Source organism: Ambystoma mexicanum, chromosome 8 (assembly GCF_040938575.1).
Source record: "Ambystoma mexicanum isolate Mex_15411 chromosome 8, UKY_AmexF1_1, whole genome shotgun sequence".
NCBI classification, from domain to species: Eukaryota; Metazoa; Chordata; class Amphibia; order Caudata; family Ambystomatidae; genus Ambystoma; species Ambystoma mexicanum.
The window spans coordinates 83,214,369-83,239,003 of record NC_090929.1 but is presented as its reverse complement, the minus strand read 5'-3'; the positions used below and the strand labels follow the sequence as shown (position 1 = coordinate 83,239,003).

The 24,635-nt window shown below is 47.1% G+C and overlaps 1 protein-coding gene across 1 annotated transcript in view; it reads right to left on the bottom strand.

The window, feature by feature from the left end:
- STKLD1 (serine/threonine kinase like domain containing 1) overlaps window positions 1–24,635 on the bottom strand; it is a 595,840-nt gene that overhangs the window by 416,540 nt on the left and 154,665 nt on the right. Inside the window, exon 6 of the mRNA XM_069609351.1 lies at window positions 8,671–8,741. Coding sequence (XP_069465452.1) covers window positions 8,671–8,741 — 71 coding nt within the window. The remainder of the gene's footprint in view (window positions 1–8,670; window positions 8,742–24,635) is intronic.

Sequence of the window (24,635 nt, the reverse complement as noted above, 5' to 3'; positions counted from 1 at the left end):
TGCTAATGAGAACTTTGAAGTTCGGATTCATTTATGGACAGTGGACTTTTTATTTTATGACTTCCTGATTGATGATGGGCAATCACCGTAGTTATTTACTTATGCAGGGTTCACCCACACATAGCAATAGAGAAAGTTAGGCCTTTTCATTCTTCTCATTTAATAAACAAACAAGTCGAAATGTCAATAAAGTGTCCGCGTCCTTCTTCCGGCCCTCCACAACAAGTGCCGAAGGCCTTGAAGAAAAGCAGATTAACGGTCCAGGAGGACCAAAAGCAATGGCCCGTAGGGCCAGCAACACAGATATACAAAGCGCGTTAAGAGACATCCTTGTCCAGGCACGCAGGGTAACTCCCAGTGTCATTGCTACGGCGATGGATGAGGTCAGCCCGACCCTCCGCGCCTGCACAGAACTGGAGTGATGGAGGTACCCATGGTGCAAGTGTTTGTGGCGTTCCTGCAGCCGTGCTGAGGCCTGCCATGCCGTCGGAGGCCTGCTCACAGCCCACCAGTCTCTCATAGTCATAAGTGCCAACGAGGGTACAACCTCCAGTTAAGTGCCCGGGGGGTGCAGCCAGGACATGGTGGATGTGGTGGCATGACAATTAGCCCTTCAGTGGTCAATAACTCTGATCTTGTTATTTGAGAGGCTGCATATTACGTTAGAGGCGTTAAAGGGAAAAAGGTAGAAATTACACAAGAATCGTTTCGGACTACCTGACCGGTCAATTGACAACTTGAATCAAAGGTGTACGATTCAAGCAAGAAATAAGAGATTTGTAATTAAGGTCACTTGAAGGAGTTCTTTCACAGACACAAAACTACTCAAACCAATCTTAGGATCTCAGTCAGGGGTCCTGCCCCATCTCCCTTAAACTTTGCATTCTTGCAACAACAACAAAAAGGCATGCACAGTGCGTGGGATTTTAAGTGCCCTGCACTTTCTTTTTGGGGGTATGTTTATTTATTTTATTGTTTTTTTTTTATAACGTGCCTAATGCCATAGCCGAGTTTGTTTTTTAAGCACGGATCCAGGATTCAAACCTCGTTGCTATGGGTGGTCTTGCTTCCAAGACCAGCGCGTTGCCCCTGTGCAATCCTCCGTTCATTTGTGAGTCATGTAGAATATGTCAGGATGTGGCAGTACACATTTTCTGTTCTGGGAAAACTGGTCACCCCCACCTCTGGTTGTAAGGATGTGGGTCAGATGTCAGACTATTTAGATCTTGTTGGGCCCTGGCAGTCTGAGATTTAACCCTGTGACTGTGTTGTCGGGAGCTTTCCTAGGTGCTGCTCCTCCACCAAGATGGGAACCTTGCTGGAGCTTAAGTCTAGATCATCCTGTTCTCCTATGGCCCCTGTGAAGGCATCATGAATGAGACACAGACAACCCACTGAAAGCTTGGGTTACAAACTTGTGTTGATATAAAGAAGGTTGGAAAAAGGCCTTTCTTGTCCTAAGCTAAGGTTGGAGTTCCCTACCAAAATAAAACTAAGGATAGTCTGTGTCAGGAAGTACGAAGCAAATGTCTGTCTGTGTCCAAAACCTATACTTGCCTTTACGTCTATTTGTATACAATATGCAGGGGTGTCAGCCTCAAAATGATAAGTGTTCAAATAAAAAGTCCTGAGCTTTGTCCAGCTCTTTTTCAAAAGGTTTCCCCAAGCATCAAATAGTTCACAGTACAAAAGGGGGATCCCTTCCCCAAGATTTCAGGTCTTTCAACAGTTTCAATACAACACAACTTCTGAGGATCCTTCCCCACTCGTCTGTCTTGGTTATCTTTCACTGATGGTCTTGGTTATCTTTCACCGGTCTCATAGAATTCAACTCCTTACTTTCAATTCACACAAGGTTTCCTTTTAGAACAAATAACAAGCTTCTTCATGGTGCTTTGAGGGGCTTTTTCATAGAGGAGTTTAGTTGGTCTGGGCGCAGTTGTTGGACCACATGGTCGCGCAAACGACACACATTACTTACTTTGCCACCATTCTCTTGTTGCCAGTGCATGCACAGTTCCTTTGTGGCTCTTGCCAATGCTTGTACAGTTCCTTTATGGCTCTTGCCAATGCTTGTTCTCTTAATATGCACAGTTCCTTGAACTCGTGAGATTCAACAAAACAAGTTTAATTCATAACTGTATTCCACTGTGCTTGCTTTCATTCAGATCGTTATTCAATATGATTCTTTTCATCGAAATGCTTGCGTTCCTTTAAAGTGGTATTCAATATACTTGTTTTCGTCAAAATGCTGATTTCCTTTAAAATGGTATTCAATGTTGTTTTCATCAAAATGCTTGCTTTTCTTAAGATCAGAAATTTCACTTGCTTATAAATCTTACATGTTTGCCTGTGTCCCCTTTCTCTAGGCTGGCTCACTGGTCAGTACTGATGGCATTCCTAACGGCTTCCGGTGGTCACAATCTCTCTCTCTCTGTCTCTGTGTCCCTCTCTCTCTTAGCTCCTCACGTAGTCTCCACAGCGGCCCTCTATGGCTTTGCTCCACCAGCGATGCGTATCTTGCAGCGCAGGCCTCACTCGAGCGACTTCTCCTGCTTACGCTGGTTCCTCTTCCACACTCTGCCACTGGTACCCAGCCTCCTTCAGCCGTGTTTCCCGCTGTATACACTCTGCATCTTCTATGGTCCCTCGAGCACTCGGTCTGCTACGCCGTCTTCCTGGAGAAGTCTGCTTTCGCACAGCAGTCCTGCACCCTGCTTCCAAAGCTGACATCATGTTCTTCCATCTGCCTGCTTTTAAATATCCCGCCAGGCTGATTGGTCAGAAAAACACTAGGAAACCATGGTATTAAAAGCAAGACAGACACAAAAGATAAGTTTGGAAAACCTTTGTTTTCAAAAACAGGGTTGGAAGAATGCCTATCTTGCCCTACGTCTAGGGTGGGAGCACACTTGACCATCACATAATAAACAACACAGTCCTAGTGGAGTCTATCAAAACAAGATGGCCTATGCTAACAAAACCTAATGCCAGAGCTAACTCTAATGTAACAAAATATATGTGGGGAAAATGTACTTGCAAAAGAGTTAATGTGCAAAAATATAAGGAATCAATGTGGCTGAGTCAACTCTCCTCCCATGTTCAGACATCACGGAATAATGCAGTCTCTGTAGGCAGGATGACACACTCTGGCTCAGGCTTTAACACTGAAATAGTTCTGAACGTGGATCGAGGCCCATCTGGCCTTCCACGTCAAAGGCTCTTTCCAGCTTCAATATATAGTTCAACAAAAGGTTCACACCGGTCTCCCTCAGTCAGACTTGGACCTTTCAAAATATAAAGTTCACGTGGATCCCCCTCTATCGGGCTCAGACCTCATATAGGTTCACCTCTGCCAGGCTCAGACCTTGCACATTTAAACAACACTTGCCGGGGCTCCCTTCCCCAAGCCTTTTACCCTTTGGGTCTCCCAAAGTTGGGCTAAGACCGCTTTTCGGATTTCAAAGACTTTCAAATGTGTGGGGCTTCCTTTTCAGACCACCGCAGGACCAGTTTGACTTAAAATTCAATGTTCAGCTTTTCCTCTCCCCTTCTCTCAGGGTTAACTTCATTCACTTTCACTTTTACAGTTTATCTACTTTTATTACCTCAAACAATGCACCTTTCACTGAGACTTTCGAGTGGGCTACTCCTTGTCGCAGGACCACTCCATTACTCCATTACTCAGTATAGCTAATTCCACAGTTATCTTCACTTTAAAGTTCATTCACAGGTCTGCCTTTCTTTGCGTCTCATCCACACACGTGTAGCCTTCACTTGCGGTGTATTGTTGCAAACCTCAATCTTTCTTAGCACACACCAGTCTCTCAGGTCGCTTGCCAACTGACTGGCTGTGTGCGGTTCTTTATTGATTTTCTGATTTCCAATTCAAGAGTTAAGGTTAGTACCACAGGCTTGGCCTCGCCTCCCCAACTCTGCCGTTCACCCGGGAAGGTCACTGGCGTCCTTCTTTCTTGGTTCGCTCCAGGGGTCTCCCTCAGTCGGGCTCAGAACCCCTCCTTAAAGTTCACACACAGGTCTCCCTCAATCAGGCTCGGACCCCTCAAAGTTCCCAGATGGGTCTCCCTTAGCCGGGCCCGGACCAGGGACATCATTTCACCAAGACGCCAGGGCGAGCAGAAGTGACGCCACACTGCCACACCCCAAGAGTGACATCACAGGAAGTAATGTCATTTGAACCCGCCCTGTGTGCATCACAGGAAGTGATGTTATAAAGCATTATCCCTCATTACACTAAGAAAAATATGGTTGTGATATCACTGTATTGTGACATTTCATACAAGAATGGGTCATCATATGTACAGTGTGTCAAGACCCATGTTGCCATGGGAAGTGTATGAACCACAGGAATTTATCAAAACTCAAGTCGGTTTGTGTTAAGAGTGATTAATTCATTGAGGCCTATTTTTCGCTTTGCATTCTGGTGCTTGTGGTCCTGCTCTTAAAATGGAGAAATGAATCTAGAGGTGGCTGCATGTAGAGAAAACAAAGTAGGTGTTCTCCAATATAGTTGTTATCTCGGCTCTACTGTTGGGCCGTGGTGGATTCCCTGGCTCGTACGCCCTCCACTCACACACAAGCCTTTTCTTAAAAGTCCACAGCTTTGTGGCACCTGGCACCCTCTCGACGCTTCTAGATCTCCTATATTTAAGTACACATGCTGAAAGACATATAATACAGGAACATTGTTAACTCTAATCATGGCATTTCGTGCTTCCTCCAGTACGATAACCGTTCGGCCGCTTTTATCATTGGTTAGTTAGCGAGAAATACAGCAAAGCAGGTTAATGCATTTGCAGCGGCAATCTCTGTCGCAGGTCACAGCGTTGAGCTTGAAACTCACCATCCTCGACACGCTAAACCTTATCATCTTTCAACATGAGTGCCATTTGGATAATGATAGCAATGCCTGTTATTTACAGCGCATCAAAACTTCGAACTAGGGATGAAAGCGCTACACAAGAATACATATAATTACGTTAGTCTTATTTATAGTAAAATATCTGATGTTCAGAATACAGAGGTTCCTTCCCCTAGCATTGAAAAAAATGAATGGATATGAGCAAGAATTTAATCTGAGACACAGCGTTTACTTAAATTCACAGCTTTGTGGAAGGCGATGGGTATTATAGTCATTAAGGTGTACTCAAATGCAAAGGCAGAGAAATGGCTTTGAAGTTGAATAATTGCAAGAAAAACGGCGATGGGCTGTGCAATCCGGGTACTGAGGATAAAAGGCTCAGCGCTCTGACGCTTCTGGTTTGCTTGTGGCGCTTTACGAAAGGACAGTCTGAAGCCCGCAGTTGGCATTGTTACAATGCAGCAGCTGACATGCTGGGAGGCGATACTTGCATTGCCATTTGGGAATTTGCAAATTCTATATATCATTGGCATGTTCATCTGTTGGATAGCATTACTATCCACTCTGTACTCACGGTAGCTCTCCATCATTTGCCACACAGTCATCCAATCAGTGCCATCCCCAAGCTACGGCACAAGAGAGCAACTTTTTACTTTTATGAAGTTGCAATAAGTGTCTGTTTAACATTACCTGTGGAACCGGCAGGCCCCTGCTGTGGCCCGCAGTGTGCTGTGCTGGGATAAGACGCTTCGTTCGGCCTCACGCATTCAGCATTCTGCATTCAGCTTGGCTTATCAGAAACCAAGGCGCAGCAGCGCCGCCGCCTTCCTATGCAGTACGATGTTGGAGGCCCTTTCTTTTCCTCTCAGAAAATGGCCTGCCAGCTCATTTAAGCAGCACCCACCACACGAGGACCCTGACCCACCCCAGCAGCACAGAGTACACACCCCAGACCTCACTCTTACCGTGTTCTTCAGGCTTTCAGCCTTTCACGCTGTGCAGAGGACAGGAGCGCCGAAGAAACCACACGTGCTGCTGCCACGCCCCGTCCGCCAATTAGAGGAAATGCCAGAGGTCGCAAGAGATTGACAGCAGTTGCTGGCCAATCAGCAGCGACCTCTGGCGACCCCCAAATGACATCCCTAGCTCGGACCCTTCGTAAAGTTCACAAAATAAATGTCTTTGGACTTCCAGTCCAAGAATCCTTCATTCTAATTTTGCTCCCATTTTGCTAGCTCCCCCTTTTGGCACTCTGGCAGTTTTGGGAGCTGCATGAGTTAATGGGGATACTTGTTGAGGTCGGGGTCTCGCCACCGGCCCCTCAAAGGCCTGGGCTTGCCTGGTTTGCCCAGGGAAGAAGCTCTGGTGTGGGCACCGTCAGGTAACCCCCAGCTACCTCTGGTTTGTCTCCCTGGAAGTGCAGTTCCCTTTCCACACTGCAGCTTCCCTGTACTCACAGGCCCAGCAATCAGGCAGTCCTGGAGGAATCGAGGCCTTCCAGGGTCTCTCCAGCTCGAGTTTTCTCCCTCTGGCTTCTGTGCACCATCCAACATCCCCTGCTCGCTCAGAGTGTGCCTGTGTGCTCTGCCTTTTATAGTGAGGGGGAGGCTTAATAGGTCTCAGATGAGAAAGATTGTGCGTTTCTTCTCAGTGATCTTCAACCTCTCGATCCCTCTCTTCTTCATCTCAATGTTTCCATAGAAAAGGGGGGAGAGGGACTTGGGAAGTCAAAGTGTTTTCTGGTAATTATGGGAACATGTGGTTTAACATAGCCCATGTAGGCTGAGGGGGTGTCAGGTAGGGGTGTGTCGGAAAGGGGGCAATACTGCATCTCTCCTGAGAGCATTCCTCCCGCAGCCCCAAAGGACCCCCTGTACAGGTGATCCTCCCGCACTGGTCCACCCCTAGGGTCTGGTTCCAAAGGCGATAGCCATGCCCTGCCCACCTGAACAAAATACCTCGGGGTATACCCGTGAAAACACCCTGGGGTTTCTCACACCTCTCATTGCTAGTTTGGGAGTTCTCTGTTACTCTTAGTTGCCTCCTCCTCTTCCCAGTACCTAACTGGTGTTTGTATGTTTATGTGTGTATCAATGAAGAGAGGCTGTGTGTCTCTAGTTGGTCTCTTCCTCGTCCCGGTAAATAACTGGTGTGTTTTAGGGAATGATTCACAAGAACAGTAGGGAAGGGATTGACAACAGCCTATAAAGGCTTGGGGGACATTGGGCTCATGGCGAAAGGGAAATGGGGGATACCATGTCTCACCTAAGGCTGCCTCACTCCCACTCCCCAAGTCTCCTCCACCCAGCTGATGCTCCCTCGCATATCCACCCCCAGGGTCAGGATCCAATAGTGACTGTCTTTCCCTGGCCACCTGGGAGGAGGATAACAGGGAGGAAAGAAGTGAGGACGCCCTCAGATTCCTCACAACCCCCTTCTTTGACACCATCTCTTCCTCACTTCCTCCATCCTGTCCGATGTCTACCTCTCCCTCCTCTTGTCCGATGTCCACCTCTCCTTCCTCCTGTCCGATGTCCACCTCTCCTTCCTCCTGTCCGATGTCCACCTCTCCTTCCTCCTGTCCGATATCCACCTCTCCTTCCTCCTGTCCGATATCCACCTCTCCTTCCTCCTGCCCGACCTCCACCTTTTCTCTCCTCTCTTTGGTCCCTCTCTTTCTCATTCCACCTTGATGTTGCACCATGCTATGATCTGCATCTCCTCCCCCTGTCTTTGTCTTGCTTTTCCCTCCTTCCTCTCCAGGGTTGCCTTTCTGACCTTTCAATTTCAACTTTCTCCTCTCCTCCTCTTCCTTAATATTACACTGCTCCTCTACCTCAGGCCTTGACACTTCCCCTCCTCTTACTCCTTAATGCTCCTCTTCTCCTCCTCAGATCTTAACTCTTTCAAAAGATTACCCTCGTTCTTGTGACTTTCTTTCTATTGGTTTTGTGCACTTTCCTTGAAGCTTAAGTGGGTCGCCACCCTTGCGACATGTCCCCTCCCGTTTCACCCATTTCTTCCCTGCCAACGCTGGTTAGGGCTTGTGAAAGGGGCAACATCTCTCAAGCTTGTGATGGACAGAGGAGATAGGCAAATCTTTGTTACACTCCCTTAGGGCCCCTTTATCGTGGACTGGGTGGTAGCTCCCAGCCCCCAACGTCACCCCAGTCCTTCACTGAGGCTCCCATATACGACTTTGTCACATTATACAGATACAAAACAGATCTCATCATGATTGTTTTTATTTAGCGCTTCAGTTGGATTTCACCCACATCTAGGTTCTGTGATAATAGCTGCAATTATCTGATTGAACAGTAGTCAATTTTTCCAACTCAGATGGATAACGGGCTGAGACAGCACAGCTTTGATTTGAAAAGAACAGGCTAACCGGATGTTTTATCCAAGGGCTTAATATGTGACATTTCCACATGGACAATAGGCCACTGGTGTGCGGACTGCGCAGTGCTTGCAGCAATCTATGCTACTATTTGCTTCATTAGCTCCTAGTGGGTAATGGCAAGCACTTAGAATCCGCTGCAGGTGGAGATAACTATATTGGACCTGTCACTTATCAATGAGGATATAGGCAAGTGGTAAGTGGAATTTAACAAGCAACGCTGATGTTACAGGTTTACATAGCTATAGCGCAATAGCTCAATAGCGTAAATGTTCAATCAATGCAAACATTTCAATTTGACTGCTGCATGATATGTTCATAAATAAGCACTGAAAACCCCTGCCAACCCACATGGCTTCCATCCCCAGATGAGAAGCACCCTACATACCTGTGAAAAAGGTTCTGCTTGTGAATGTGCACCAGAGCGTCCACCGCCTGCCCAAGGAGCATCTGGATTACCTAGCAACAGAAGGATACCGATGAAAAAAGTAGAGTAATACTTTTCTTTCTTATATCACAGAGCTAGAAACACATCAATCAGTCTTGAAATCTTTTTTTTTTAAAGAAATTAAAGAATCATTGATCTCTAGGTGATGCTATGACAAAGCCTGGTATAGAGTGACAGGGAGAGACAATCTGTTTCATTATGAGAGGGAAAGAAAGAAAATGAAAGCAAATGGGGACGTTTCTGGATCGATCATGTGAAAGGGTAAAGGATATGACCCTCTCAGAGGGGTGGAGGAACCCCTCTCAGTCTGGACATACTACCAGGTTTGAGGGGTCAGAAATGAGAGACAGACATATGGCTGTTGTATTCTCATTTAAAGACATGTTTATTAAAAAATAAATGGTTTGGGAAAATGTCTGTGTAGCCCTATTCTAAAGAGGAACTTCCCTACCTAAAAACTAAAACTAAGGATCTGTCTGCGTCGGATGTCCATAACTAAAAACCATCCTTATGTCCAAATAACCTATCATGACCCTCACACTTATAAACATATAACAAAAGGTGCAAGGTTATGTCTTTAACTTTATGTTATAGAAAGTGTTAAAAAAACAACATAAGAGTTACTCCAACAATAATGTTCTCTAAGGTAAAGGCCATTGCATCCCAAAGGGGGTTCCCTTTCCCTGGATTCCTAAACAGGATGGCAACAAAAGGCCTCTTCAGCTAACAGTTCATTTGTGTCTTCACTGGAATCACAAAGTTCTTGGTCAAGCAGAAAGTTATTTAACAGTCTTTTAACAGAAGCTCTTGTAACTTTGCAAATTACCTGGCATACTCCCCTGCCAGGAATCTTTATACAATTTTCAGCTGCCTGGTGTACTCACCTGCCAGGGCATCTCTTTAGGGTTTTCAGATCATCTGCTGTACTCTCCTGTCAGGAATCTTTGTACAGTTTCAACTGACTGGTAAACTCACCTACCAGGATTTCTTATGGGTTTCGCAGTTCCTTAATACAAATTCAACTGCCTGGGGCTTTCACCTGCCAGTGCTTTTGCATGTTTCACAGGTCTTTGGTGTACCACAATAGCATATACCCTGTGGTCCTTGTTATATCTAGCTGTGGTAATATTTGCTCAAACGTACTTGCTTAAACTTATCCCCCACATTGGCATTTCATTATCTGTGCTTGATTGGGGCTTGCCTTTATACTTTGCCCTGTCAGCATTCAAACATTCTTCTTATTGAATCGTGCCTTTATACTTTGCCTTGACTGCATTCAAACAAACGTTACCTTTGTATATTTTCTGCATTAGCACTTTTGCACCACTCAATCACTTGTTGGTGCGCTTGTTGGGATGCCCCGGGGTTCCCAGCTGCCTTGGGCAGACTCACTGGTCTCTTTCAGTGCCTCAGATATTGCTTGCACTTCTGCTGTGTGGCTTCTGCACCCGCTTTCCAATCTGGAGTGTGTGGAGGCTCCTACAGCATCCAGCGCGGCTCTGCAGTCAAACGCCAGCTTTCCTTTGCAGCCTAGGTTGAAGACTGCTGTCCAGTCGAGTGGCCTGACCTCCAGGAGCTTCTGCACTGCTCACAGGATCTCCACAGCCCTCCGTGCTTGTCAGCAGCATCTCTATCCCTGTTCCCGGTGGACTTCTCTGCTTCGCCAGCTCTCTCTGTGTACCTCGGGTTCAGGAGCCTCAACATGGACGGCAACGTCTCTTCCTGCACTGCTGAACTCCATAGTGCCCTTGCCATCTTTAAATGTCCCGCTCATTGCAGGTTTGGCAAAACAACTAATCCGAATGTTGTACTGCGAGCTCCTGTCACTTTACACAAACTCCCTTGTTCTCCTCCTTGTCTCAGTGCCTGAGTGGTTATGGGAGTTGATGTCCATAACTGTCTTTGGGCTTTAAACTCCTGGATGATTTTTCTCACGGATTGCACACAAAGACACATCACAAACAAAAGGTGGTATATGTGAGTTACAGGTGCTTGGGTGAAAGGTGGGGGCCTGACGAGAAGGACAATAAGCCATTAAGAACTCGGGTATCAGAGGGTTTTCCTTATTTTATTTTATTTATTTATTGAACATTTGCATGGCGCCTATACAGCAGAAAGTGTTTCCAGGTGGCACAAAACAAAAGAGGGGGGAGGAACATAGGACAGAGCAACAATAACGGTCCTGTGACATTCGTATCGTGCAAGTGCAGTAACAAGAAGTGCTGGCGGCGGGGGGAAATCAGGGAAGGGATGGGCCAGTGGGAGGGTGGCAAGTGTTGATAGAGGGGGCCAAGGGGACTGGACAAGTGCTAAGGTGTGCCAGGGGAGTCAAGGGGTAGGGTGATAGTGTGAGGGGGGAGTGGAAAGAGCAGCATCTGAAGGCAATCAGGGAAGGGAGCCCAAGGGCAAGCGCTGGTAGGAAGGGGGAGAGTGGAGACCGAATGAAGGATGGCCTGACACTGGCGAGCCTCATAAGGGACATCAGGCATCCATCCATGGCGGCAGGAGGAGGCTAGCAGGGGAAAGGGAGAGAGAGAGGAAGGAGGAGAAAAGGAAGGTCTTGAGGAGCTTCCGGAACTCAAGGCGATCCGGCTCGAGATGGAGATGGGTAGGGATGCTCCTGCTGAAGAGAGAGAGATTCACCCCCACTCTGACCTGAAGGTAGTTGGAGCTAGAGGAGTGAAGGACTCTAGCAGGGAGGTATTTAGGGAGAGCAAATTGAATTTTGGAGGTCCCAGGCCCCAGAAAGCCTCATGGATGATGCATAGGGTCTTGAATTTGATCCTTGCAACCACCGGATACCAGTGCAGAGATTTTAGGGCTGGAGACATGTGGTCCCTGGGCTTGAGGCCAAGGATAAGTCACGCAGTCCTATTCTGGATTAGTTGAAGAGGGCGGAGTGAGGAGAGAGGCAGATTAAGGAAAAGGCTGTTGCAATAGTCAACCCTAGAGAGAACCAGAGCTCTGGAGACGTTGAGTTTCTGGGGGAAGGTGAGGAAAGGGAGAATGCCTCTGAGAATGTGAAGCCGATAATGGGCCTTCTTGGTGAGGTCTGTGATATGAGGAGAGGAGTCAAAGATGACACCCACATTTCTTGCCTCACACAAGGGTGAGGTCAGGGGCCAAAGGAGGGCGGCCAGAGTGTAGGTGGGAAGGAGGGAGTGGGGGTCCCAATGAGAAGAATCTGAGTCTTGCTGACATAAAGGCAGAGATCATTAGCAGCACACTATCCTGGGATAGCAGTCAGACAGTCAGGAATGAGAACAGGGAAAGGAGGAAGATGAGGGGAGCTTAAAGGAGAGCAGCGTGTCGTCAGCATAGCACAGGAAATGAGGAGAGAAGGTGGAGATCAAGTGGGCAAGGTATATGTTGAAAAGCCACAACGAGAGGGTGGGGCCCTGAGGGAAGGACGCCACAGGTCAAGAGGGAGGGAGAGGCCAAATTGAACTTGTGAGGGTCAATTTGAGAGGAAAGAGGTTCATCAGTCCAGCGCCCTCATGGGGGAAAAGGGGGAACAATGTGACTCCTCCAAAGAAGTCATGACATCTCCCTGGTAGTTATCTCCTCCCATGTTATCCTCCCTCATAACTGCCTCCAGGGTCAAGATAGGTAACGGTTGCTGTCCCCTGGTCACATGGGAGGAGGCCACCGCCAGGGAATCGGTTATGCCTCCATTGGATTCATCACACAGGGAACAGCCAGAGTCTGTCTTACTCCAGAGGTTATGTGAAGGGGTTGAGGGGGACCCCACTCCATGACTCCCTAGAGTGTATGGAATGTGTCAGGAGATCGGTACCACTGACCTTACCGCAATGCCTAACAGACTGTATTGGCCAGGTCTCTTTCATCTATTGCAGGATTACATCTCCCAGAAGATACCCAGCTGCAGAAAGCCAGAGTGGAAACGAAATAGAAATGTCCCTACCCAAACCGTACAAATACAACACCCAATCTTCCACACCAAGATGGGACGCAGATGAAAGAAAGCTCACAGCAGTTAAACTAAGATCACAAAGACTATGGGCCTCATTACAGGTTGGGCAGAATACCACCCAACTGAATTAGCATTACCGCCACTTGGTCCGGCGGAAATACTGCCTGATTACAAGTCGCGGTGGCGGTGTAACTCCCCATTTTTAATGAGTCCATAGGACTCTAAGGGGCTTTTTTGGCAGAAATACCGCAGCAGTAATTCCACTGCGGTAATTCTGCCAAATTTGCAGATTTTTTGTTAGAGAGTTGGAGTGTTTACCTCCAGCATGATGCTGGAGGTAAATCCTCCACTCCAGGGCCATACTCTTATTATGGCAGAGCAGGAATATTGACGGTAATTCCGTTACTGCCAATTTTTTACCGCTCTGCCATACTTGTAATCAGGTCCATATGAGCTGTGTGAGCTAGCGACTACATCACACATAGACTGAAAAGGGGGCAAGGCTTACAGCCGTTTTGAATTCTCACTGGGGAAATCCCCACCTTCCTGGGACTAGACAAAGCATAGATCGGCCCAGGAGAACAAGCAATCAGGAGGACCAATGGGAGCTGGGAGCAAGGTTGAAATGGAATAGGCAAGTCAGAGAACAATTCGGGGGGAGGGAGAAGAGTATGTGGACCAATTAGGAGAGAGAATGCAGGAAGGTTAGGCATTCTGTGAGAGAGTTATACCATTTGGGTAGCTTGATTGCGAGTGTGTGTGAGAGTGACTGTAGAAAGAATAGAGAAAAAGAGTTGGGCAGTGAAGAGTAGTTGGTGAAATGGAAGGTGTAAATGTGTGTGTGTGGTGAGAAAGAGAGAGAGAGAGAGTTGGTAGAGAGAGAATGAGGAGTGAAAGGCAGGAGTTAGAAAGTAGGTGTACTGATGGGAGTGTGGAGGGTTGTGTTTTGGAGGGAGTTGTTGCATGGAGACAGGAGCAGAGAGAGAAAGAGAAAGACAGAGGAGAGAACATGGAACAGAGGAGAGGGAGAGAGGAAAAGAGGTAGAGAGGGAGCAGCAAGGTGGAGGGTGAAGGCATAGATGTGGGAGAAACCTGTAAGATCAGGGGGGGAGTGTGGAGAGAGAGGGATACAGGGTATTAGGAAGGAGGGGGAGTGGTGTGAGAGGAGAGTAGGGTATGGTGAGCTAGGAGAGTTTGTGGAGTCGCTTTTGGATAGGAAAATCCCAGTACAAACAGGAGAGTCTTGAGGGCCCTTAGAAAGTCCTGGGAGATAGTGAGAGAAGGTCACAGCCTGTAGGCCCTCCTCTAGCAAAGGGAAGCTATCGATAGTAGGGGTTACCTGTCAATAGCTTAGGAACAGATTGTGAATCTTAGTGGGGACAGGGAGACGTGGTTTGGGGAGGTGAAAGCCCAGAGGAAGGCTAAAAAAGGCCATAGTTATCACCCCTAGCCTAGTTGCCCACGTCATACCCACGATATACCTACTTGTGTCCAAATATAACCTTTAAACATATTCAATTGTCATGAGGTTTTTGAGCAAAGTTTGACTATCGACAAAAATTCAAATTTATTTCCATAATTTTATCACAAAGAAAATGTCATATTTTGCCATACTTTACATTAAACCAGACGCTTAATTGAGAAATTATTGTCTGAAATTGTATTCAGTGAGAAAATTGTTACTTTTCACTTACACTTTGTGATGGGGTGGTCCGCCACAAAGAATCATGCTGACTCGTAGACTCTTTCGATTTCAAGGTTCTTCAGGGCCTCCCGGGATCTAAGGGAAATTGGTGCTGGGACCATCCCTCTCTGTCTTAACTTCCCTGGTCGTATTCCCATCTCCCTAACCCAGGCGTTCCTAATGGAGGGGTGTTAGTAGTTCTCAAACAGGTAAACCCTAACTGTTGCCTTCTGACTGGGACTAAAGATGTTTTCCCTAGGATGATGGCTACCTGTCTCCCAAGGGGTCTTCTAGGCTTTCCCTCACCTAGCCTGCCTAGTAGTCTGAGGCAGTTATGAGTGGGGCCTTCTTCTGCCCGGTATCACGTTTGCTTCTCTCCCACCAACTCGAATCTGACCCTTAAGGAACCAGTAGTCTCTTTAAGATATTCTCCTCCCACCAAATCACTGTCCCTTCAATCTCTCTCTGCCTTTCCACCTCCACCCTTAGATCTTACTTTCTTTGCTACTCCTGTTCCATCGCTCGTACCTCCAAATACACCTCTACCTCTGTTACCTTCTCTTCCCTCCTTCCTCTCACTCTACTTCTGCACCTCTTACTGTTCCTCCAGCTATAATCCCTGTTTTACTCTATGTCAATAGCCACTTCCATTCTCCCACTCACTAGCGTTCTTCCCAATTATCAGACTCTTCTGTTCACTGGCGCTCGCTATCACCTTCTTCTACCAATTACCACTCTACTGCTTGTTTCTCTCACTCACTACCTCGCTATTCCTGCTACCTACTGTCTTTACTCCTGACTAATACTACTTCACGAACGTCAGGGATATGGTGCCCTGCTCACTCCTTTCACCATCATGGAACCCAGGGATATGTTGCCCTTCTCACTCCTTTTCCCTTTCCGCCACTCCTACCACTACCCCTCTGGTACTCGAACTGCTACTCGTACTCCTACTCTACCACTACTACTCACACTCTCTACTCTGAAACTCAAACACTCCACAGACCACCTCTGTAACGATAGCTTCCACACTCCAATCACTCTCACATCCTCTGGTCTCTTGGACGTCGTCCTCCACCACCGCCTGTCCTCATCCAACTAACCCACACCAACGCATTCACACAGGCTTACTTAAATATCCCACCCCCTCTCAAAATTGGCCACTTACTTTAACAAATGGCTTACCTGGCTCCAGGGGGTGTGACAGGGGAAGGCCATGGGAGGGCTTAAAGGGGCTGGTAAGCCCCGCCCCTTTCCAACATGGACCCTGCTGGGATCCAGGGACGTTGTGTTGCTCAAGGCCTGCAGGGCCTTTTTAAAATAATATTCTTCCCTGGCGGCATACCAGGTTTAAGGCCTTCGTGGGGCCTTTATTTATTATTTAAAATAATCCCTGGTAGTTTAGTGTCGGCTTGTCCCTGTGCAGCCTTGTTCCTTTGATGGCCGGTGTTGTGGGTTTTACATTTGTAGTGTTCAATAATGCAAGCAGACGAAATGACTTATTTGAGGTTTAATTAAGGAATCTCCGGCGGGCTGCCCCGGCCAACCACTCATCACCAAGTCGGCTGACGCTTCGCTCTCTTCCATTCTGAGTTCTCGAATGGAGGAAAACGAAACGTTCACCAACAGGGTGTGTCATATCAAATTCTAAGATTACACAATGTAACAGGGGTGTGACAGGGGAAGGCCATGGGAGGGCTTAAAGGGGCTGGTAAGCCCCGCCCCTTTCCAACATGGACCCTGCTGGGATCCAGGGACGTTGTGTTGCTCAAGGCCGCAAGGGCCTTTTTTAAAAATAATATTCTTCCCTGGCGGCATACCAGGTTTAAGACCTTCGTGGGGCCTTTATTTATTATTTAAAATAATCCCTGGTAGTTTAGTGTTGGCTTGTCCCTGTGCAGCCTTGTTCCTTTGATGGCCGGTGTTGTGGGTTTTACAGCACCCCTTGGTTCTCTGCAACCCTTTCTCGGTGTTGTGCTGCTGGTGGCACCCCTTGGTTTTTTTTAGACCACTTTTCCAGTGTCTTCCTCGCAGCTGCTGTGCTGCTTCTGCGACCTGGGCATCACCATCAGCGTAGGTAAGGTGGTGGCCTGACTGCATTCAAGCACCCGTGTTGGGCTGCAGTGGACCCCCACTCCCTTGACAGTGCCTTCCACACAACCCTTACAATGACCCTAATCTTTACCATAACTCTAAATGAAATCCTATCCCCGACTGTAAATGCTAACCTTTATTCCTATAACTCTTGGCGAGTTGTATTTTTGTAATTTTGTTTTGTCATTAAATGTTTATCCAACTAAATGGTTTTGAAATTAAATGTTTGCACTGAAATGTATTTTTGTTGTAAAAGTGGTAGATGATGTGTGGATACCCGGCATTTGAATTGTAATCTGTCGATGTTCCTCCTTCTTGATGTTTTTTTAATATCTTATTTTTTAGAATTGCCCAGGGATGCGTGGAGTGGGGACAGTGTTCCAATTATCCTGATTTCTATTTACATTAGAAACACACAAGGTGTCAACTGATATTGAATTATCGATGTAAATATCACTAACCTGGGCAGACTGCGGTCCGCAAGGGAAGCAACTGGCAGAAAATGGAAAATCCCCCGTGGGAATCTTGCTCCCTCTCTCCCTGTGAAGAATACCAGTGAGGAGGAAGGCAAGACCCCCAGGGAAACCCTCCTGGGGGAAAAACCCTGGGTGGCTGGAACTCTTCGGACTGGACGGTAGAAGTCTGGACGGTTCTCTCTAGACGAACTGGAACGCGAAGAGGATCGAAGAACTTAGCAAGGAAACAGGACAGGTAAGTGTCTGCAAGAAAGGCTGCGAGGAAAGGAGAGCATTGAGTGTAGGAGATGTGACGTGCAAGGAATTTAGAATGGGGTCCTTAATGGAGTCTGGATATTCTCTGAGATGTCCAGAAGTAAAAGGAGTCTGTTCCGGTTTGTTGGAGCTGTCGTGCTAAAGCGAACAGGAATGGAGAGTGAAGTGTGAGTCACGGCGGGAGAGAGAGAGCTGGATGGGAAGTATAGTTTTGTTGTACTCACTGACAAGGGTGGAAATCCCGACACGAAACTAATGGTGTATGTGGAATACGGCCAGAGTAAATGCGGAGCGTCGGTAAAGGCAGTAGCGACGCGTAAGCTAGCAACACTTCCTTCCTTATCAGGAGTCACGTGAACGGGTACGTCAGATGTACGTGAAACAACTAGACCATTGTCTTCTACCTGAAGAACCGTCGCTTTGGGAGCCTGCATGAATACATTATGAGCCGTTCTTCCTATTCTCCTACTCTGCCACCATGACCAACGTTGTAATGTGTAACACAAAGTCTCACACATTGGGTTAGCAAAACCCATGGATCGGGATCTCAGTAGATCAGCAGGAGTCTGAAATGGTGTGACCTGATCGGGGCAGATCATTGAATTGGAATTCAAAACCAATGGAGTCATTCTGAAAATAGATCTGGGGAATACTGAAGAATACTTGAAGAATAAATCATTGCCACAAGGGCTGATACTGAGAAAAAAACTGAGGCTGTTTCTTGACAATGAGAAATGTAAAGTACAGTGGAGCTACATAGCAAATTAATGTGGCAGAGGCTAGCTTATCTTAATCATTGATGCAGCCAAGGAGGTTTCTAAAAAAAATAGAGATTGACTTGAGAAAGATGGAAGAAAACATCAAAAAAATAATCTCATTGGATAAATATAAAAAAAAGACTGGAAGAAACAGAAAAAGAGAAGCTTGAGTTTAAATAATCCACAACAACAGAAAGGATTAAAAGACTGCATAAAGATCTTAATAATTATGCACATAAGAAAATGTTCCCATATACTCAACAAGGGTACCGTACAGAGTATATTTTACATGAGGCAAATAGAAAAACAAATTGCAGGGTACAGTTCAGGGAAACCTCTTACAGTGCCAGCGAGGACAGAAGCGAACAAGAAGGTAATCTTGAAGGGCCGCCGACTAGTAAACGAGATAATAGAATAGGGAGAGGAGAATCTAATTTCAGGAGAGGACAAGACAATAGAAGCAGGGGAAATAGACCTTTTTTAGAGCATGGCCAGAACAGGAGACAATGGGCCTCATTACAAGGAAGGCAGTAAGGGTTAACGGTCACCGGTAATGGTACCGGTGACCGTTAACCCTTACCGCCTGATTACGAGGTCCCTTTGCGGGTTGGTACTTTAACGCATGCTTTTTAGCAGGCGTTAAAAACCAACCCGCAAAGGGACCAGGGTGCTAATTACGGTACCGCAATTTGCGGTACCGTAATTAGCACCTTCCCCATTCCCATTATGCCCTATGGGCAAAAATGGGAATGGGGAAGGGCAATGGGGGAAGGGGGAATTACCACCCCGCCAACCTTGGAATAGGGCGGTAATTCCCCTTTCCTCCAAGGCGGTGCCGGTATTTTACCGGCATGGACCAAGGTGCTAATAGCACCTTGGTCCACCGCCTACCGTGTAATGAGGCCCAATGGGAGCAGGAACAGAGACATACAAGAAGTGGTAAACGCTTGTTTCGAACATCTCAAAATATACACTCACAAAAACAGAAGAGGAAGCACTAAACAAGGGATTAGGCTTTGTGATAACTAAACCTCATGACCAATTTCAATTTCAAATTGAATCCAAGAACTTTTTAAGGACATTTCATATTAAGGAATTCTTTAAAGAGTCTGAGACAGTGCCATCTAATAACCCCACCAGATTAAGAAAACGGTATCATTTTGTACACCCCACCCATACTCATGCTCCAGAATCCCTACATTTTGAAAAATATAAAGAAAAATTAGAGCAGAAGCGAAAAAAACCTTTAATGACCTGGGTAAGAATAAACAGCTGGCTCTGTCCAACCTTTCGAAGAATCAACAGATTATAATAAAAAGTGCTGAAAAAAGCAGGGCCATTGTAGTTCTAGATAGAGAGGATTGTATTGCAGAGTGCAATAGACAATTGAACGACCAAACCAGTTATGAAAGACTTGAAACAGACCTACTGGGTATCTTAATGAGCCCATTAAAAACAAAATTACAAAAGAAGTAGAAAGGTTGTGGATGATGTCAACACAAAGGTGACATTTTGGTTAATGACAAACCCAGAAATCCCTATGTTTACTGTTTACCGAAGGTTCATAAAACCAACAACATCTGCCAGGGTGTCCCATTGTGTCGGGCATAGACTCGGTACTGGAACCTCGTTCCACTTTTGCTGAACGTTATTTAAAACCACTGGTAAACCAAATGCACTCATATATCAAAGGTACATTTCTGGAGTCTCCGTCCTTCTTGGGGACTACAAAATATGGCTAATACCAACCCTTGTTCCTTTCCGCTACAGGTACATGTTCTATTGCACCTTTCTTTAGCAGGGTCAACATTTCCTGCACAAGGAGTGTATCTGGAATTTTGAAAGAGTCATTCCCCGGTGAGTGATTAGAAGGCCTTTTTTGGAAAGGAAGGCAGTAAACTCGGGCTACAGTTTCCAGGGCCCAAGCGTCTGAAGTAATGACCCACCATTTGTTCAGATGCTGAGTAAGTCTGCCTCCCACCGGGGTGTTGTGAGTCAAGGCCTCAGAGTGGTTTTGAGGCGGCTGAAGTAGCGGCTGAAGGTAAAGTCGCCACTGCTTGGCCTGGCTTACCACCTCTCCATCATCCATCATGAGGGAATCTTTTCTGACCTCTTTAACCAGCTTGTCCTCTTCCTCTTCCAATTGAGGAGTAGAATCGAAAGCACTTACCCCGCTAGGAAGATGAGCCCGAGTAGGGGTGTTGAGGCTGTCTAATGCCGGCACTCAGGGATTTAGCAACCGCCCTTGAGATCTGCAGCTTTTCCAAACTCTCATCCGCCTTGTTGCCAAACAGCCTTGAGCCGTCAAAGGGCAAGTTAAGCAGTATAGCTTGCACATCTGGTGCAAACCGGACTTCCGCAACCATGCAAATCTGCATAACACTGTGCTAGCTGCCATGGATCTGCTGATGCTGTCTGCAGTATCCAAAGCTGACTGGAGACATTCACCCATTGCCTCCTTACCATCCTTGATTGCCAGGAAGCCGTCTTTCTTCTCCTTTTGGAATGTTATCAGCCGCCATAGCAACACCATCCCACAGGGTAAACATAAATATAGATAGGGTGCAAGTCACATTTGTTGATTTGAATGCCATACTACCAGCAGTGAACACCATTCGAATGGATTGTGTCCTCCCATGTAGTCCTCATCTTGTGATATTCGTATTCGCCAGCTTCACTGCTTCAAAAAAAAAATTCCGGCAGAGGGCGCTGTGCACAAGGTCGTAGTGTCGATGTCCTTCGACGGGCTCCGTACCGTGTCGACGTCACCGTCAGTATAAATAGCTTGTGCTGCGCCCGTTGGCTTCAGTTCCATTTTTCCGATTGCTTCGCTCTCGAGAACGGCGAGCTTCGAAATTTTCTTCAGAAGATGTCATCTTCATCTACCCCTTCTATACCCAAGACAGGGTTAAAAAAATGTATCGACTGCGGTTCGAAGATGTCGATAACAGATCATCACCGCATTTGTCTTTGGTGCCTGGGTTCAGATCATCGAACCAGCGACTGTGGCTCCTGTCAGTCGATGACAGAGAAGGCCCTTTGTGAGAGGAAAGGTAAACTGGCAGTGGGGCGGGATGCTTCTAAGGCCTCTTCGAAGGCCTTGTCTAAAAGACATTAAAAAAGCGTCCGATTCGAAAGAATCGGAGCATCACAAAAAACATTCTAAGAGATCCTGATCTCGTAGTAGATCGAGGCGCTCTTCATCTTCCTCTTCGAAAAGAGTTAAAAGGAGACATAGATCTCCCTCATCATCATCTGATACATCTAACAAATTGGTACGATGCCCGACGAATCCGGATTCCCCAAGAAAATGAGAAGATTTTAGAAAAAAGATGGAGGTCTTTGAGAATGCAGCCTCAACCCCCTCAAAGAAGCCTCAAAAGAGCGAGACCCCGGTCGCTCCATCGGACGACACAGGGAAGTCGGGAACTACTGCGGTAAAACCCAGTAGTATGGGTGAAACTCGTAAAACGTGAGTCAACGTCAAGTCGTCGAGGAATCCTCGAGAGTCGACCGTTTCCCTGACACCACATAAAAAACAGAAGTCGTCGAAAACATCAGCGACTTTGTCGACGCCATCAGCGCCGACAGCTTCGAAATGGAAGCCTAAAGCGCCTTCGACGCCTTTGTCGAAGACTCCACCGGCGTCGTCGAAGATTCCTTCGATACCATCGAAGGATCCTTCCATTCCCTCGACGAAAACTCATGAACAAGACATGAGATTTACTCCATTACCAAAATCAGACTTTTTTAAGTCTATGTCTTGATATTTGAAGAAAGTGGTTCTGAAGATGAGGGGGTTTCTCCTTTTGTAGTGCAATATGGCACTAGACAGGTTCCAGAGGAACTAGTAGATCCAGAATCAAAAATGAGACCTGTGTGAGACTCTTCACTCTGCTAGTGGCATTGATACGTCACCCGAGCTAGAGTTTGCGAGACCTGACCCTGCAGAACATGCAGATTCAGGGTACAGGAGTTTAATGAATAGAGTAGTGGAATATATGGGTTAGGGTAGAGCTTCACCCACCTTTGATAAGGATGACATGACGGACATTCTAGATCGGGGCCCCCAGAAGGATCCAGTTCTCCCCTTCCATAGGGCACTTCAGAGAACAGTAGAAAATAACTGGGAAATTCCTGACAACATTGCTGCAGTAAACAGTAATTTTATAGAACTTCAACTTCTGATCTTGAGTATTTGAACAGGCATCCCACTCCAGAAAGTATGGTTATTCAGGCTGCAACTACCTCAAGACAGACTGCATATCCAACTATCCCTCCGGATAGAGAGGATAAGAAGGTAGATGCTTGGGCCCGTAAAGTTTTTACTTCAAGTAGCATGGCCTTAAAGTCAACTAATGTCACCTGTACCCTGGCCAGGTTCACACATACCGTGTGGGACTGTATTTCGGCGGCGGCTGAACATATTCCAGAAGGCGAGGAAAGGGAAGGTTTCCTGAATATTGTCAAAGACGGAAAGGAGGCAATGGCTGAATGTCTCCAGTCTGGACTGGACACTGCTGAAAGTATCAGCAGGTCTATGGTGACAAGCACAGTGCTACACTGATTTGCGTGGTTGAGGAAATCAGGGTTTGCACCAGATGTGTAGGCCAGACTTCTCAACATGCCTTTTAATGGCTTGAGGCTGTTTGGTAGTAAGGCTGATGAAAGCTTAGGAAGACTACAGACCTCAGAGGCGGCAGCTAAATCTCTTAGCGCCTCCATGCGACAGCCTCAGAAACCCTATTCGGGCTCATCTTCCTGGAGGGTCGTCCTTTTCGGTACTACTCCTCTTTTGGTAGCGGAAGAGGACATGCCTTTCAAAGAGGCAAAAGAAATGACACTCGTGGTGGACGAGCAAAGACCGCAAAGCCATCCTCAGGAACGGCATCTTTGCCCTCAGCCGCTCCTGCAGCCGCCTCCAAATCACTCTGAGGCCTTATCACACAAAACACCAGTGGGAGGCAGTATTTCTCAGCATCTGAAAGAATGGCGGGGCATTACTTCAGATGCTTGGGCACTGGAAACAGTAGCTCAAGGTTACTGCCTTCCCTTCCTAAAAAGGCCTCAGGACTATCAACTGGGAGCCAACTCTGCCAAAATTCCAGACCCGCTCCTGTTACAGGAAATTTTAACCGTGCAAGAGAAAGGTGAAATTGAACATGTACCTATAGCGGAGAGGAACAAGGGTTGGTACTCCCCTTACTTTCTCATCCCAAAGAAGGATGGAGGATTGAGACCCATCTTGACTTAAGATACTTGAACAAGTTCCTCAGGAAGGACAAGTTCAAGATGTTTACCCTTTCTCAGATCCTTCAGGCTCCCCAACTCCAAGACTGGTTGGTATCATTGGACCTTCAGGATGCTTACTTTCATGTGCCAATCCATCACAGACACAGAAAGTAACTGAGGTTCACAGTTGGCGGTTCTGACTATCAGTTTCGAGTTCTGCCATTTGGGCTGACCTCCGCGCCGAGGGTTTTCACCAAGCTGGTGGCGGTGGTGGCAGCGAGTCTCAGGAGAGAGGGGATTCACGTCTACCCCTATCTGGACGATTGGTTGATCAGAGCAGGTTCTCCCGAATAAGCTCAAAAACATCTGTCGATCACCTGTCACTTCCTTCACAAACTAGGCTTCTCCCTCAATTTCAAGAAGTCCCACATGATACCATCCCAAAAACTCCAGTTTTTCGGAGTAGTTTTGGACACTTCCTCGGTCAAAGCCTCGCCTCCCGAGATGAGAGCTCTCCACATTCTGCAGATGGTAACAAAATTCCAGAATGGCCAGCATCTGCCGGCCTTCGATTTTCTGAGGTTGCTCGGCCTCATGGCATCCTGCATCTTTCTGGTGCCTGAGGCCAGATTAAGAATGAGATCCCTTCAGTTGGCTCTCAGAACTCAGGGGTCCCAATTCTCGGGGAGTATGTCGGATCTTCTGCAAGTCCCGAGCGCAGTTGCTCAGGATCTACTATGGTGGGCTTGCAACTACAACATCCTCAAGGGAGAATCCTTTTGGCAGCCATGGCCGGAGATAACAGTAGTTACGGACGCCTCACTCACGGGGTGGGGAGCCCACAGCAACGATCTGACAATCAGCGGTCGTTGGTCTCCATCGGAGTCCAAAATACACATCAACCTATTGGAGCTGAGGGCAATCAGACTAGCGCTGAAAGCTTTCCTGCCCTATGTACGGGGAAAGAATGTCCTGATAATGACGGACAACACAGTGGCCATGTACTACCTCAACAAGAGAGGAGGCGTAGGGTCACTACCACTGTGCAGAGAGGCAATGCAGCTCTGGTTCTGGGCAATACGAGAAGGAATCTCTCTATTGGCAGTTCACCTAGCACAGTCTCCCACAAGTGGGAACTAGCTCAGGAAGTCCTTCTGGAGATCTAAGCCCTTTGGGGAACCTCTCAAGTGGATCTGTTCGCGACCACAGTAAACCGGAAGTGCGAACAGTACTGCTCAAGGGAATTTCCTCCAAGAGGAGCTCTAGGAGACGCGTTCGTGGTGGACTGGAAGTTTCCTCTGCTGTATGCGTTTCCTCCAATCCCCATGATTCCTCAAGTAATCAGGAGGTTGAAAAAGTTCAGGAAAACCATGATCCTAATTGCCCCAGATTGGGCCAGGAGGACGTGGTACCCGGACCTTCTGGACATGTCCACCTGCCCTCCAATACATCTTCTGCAAAGAGAGGATCTT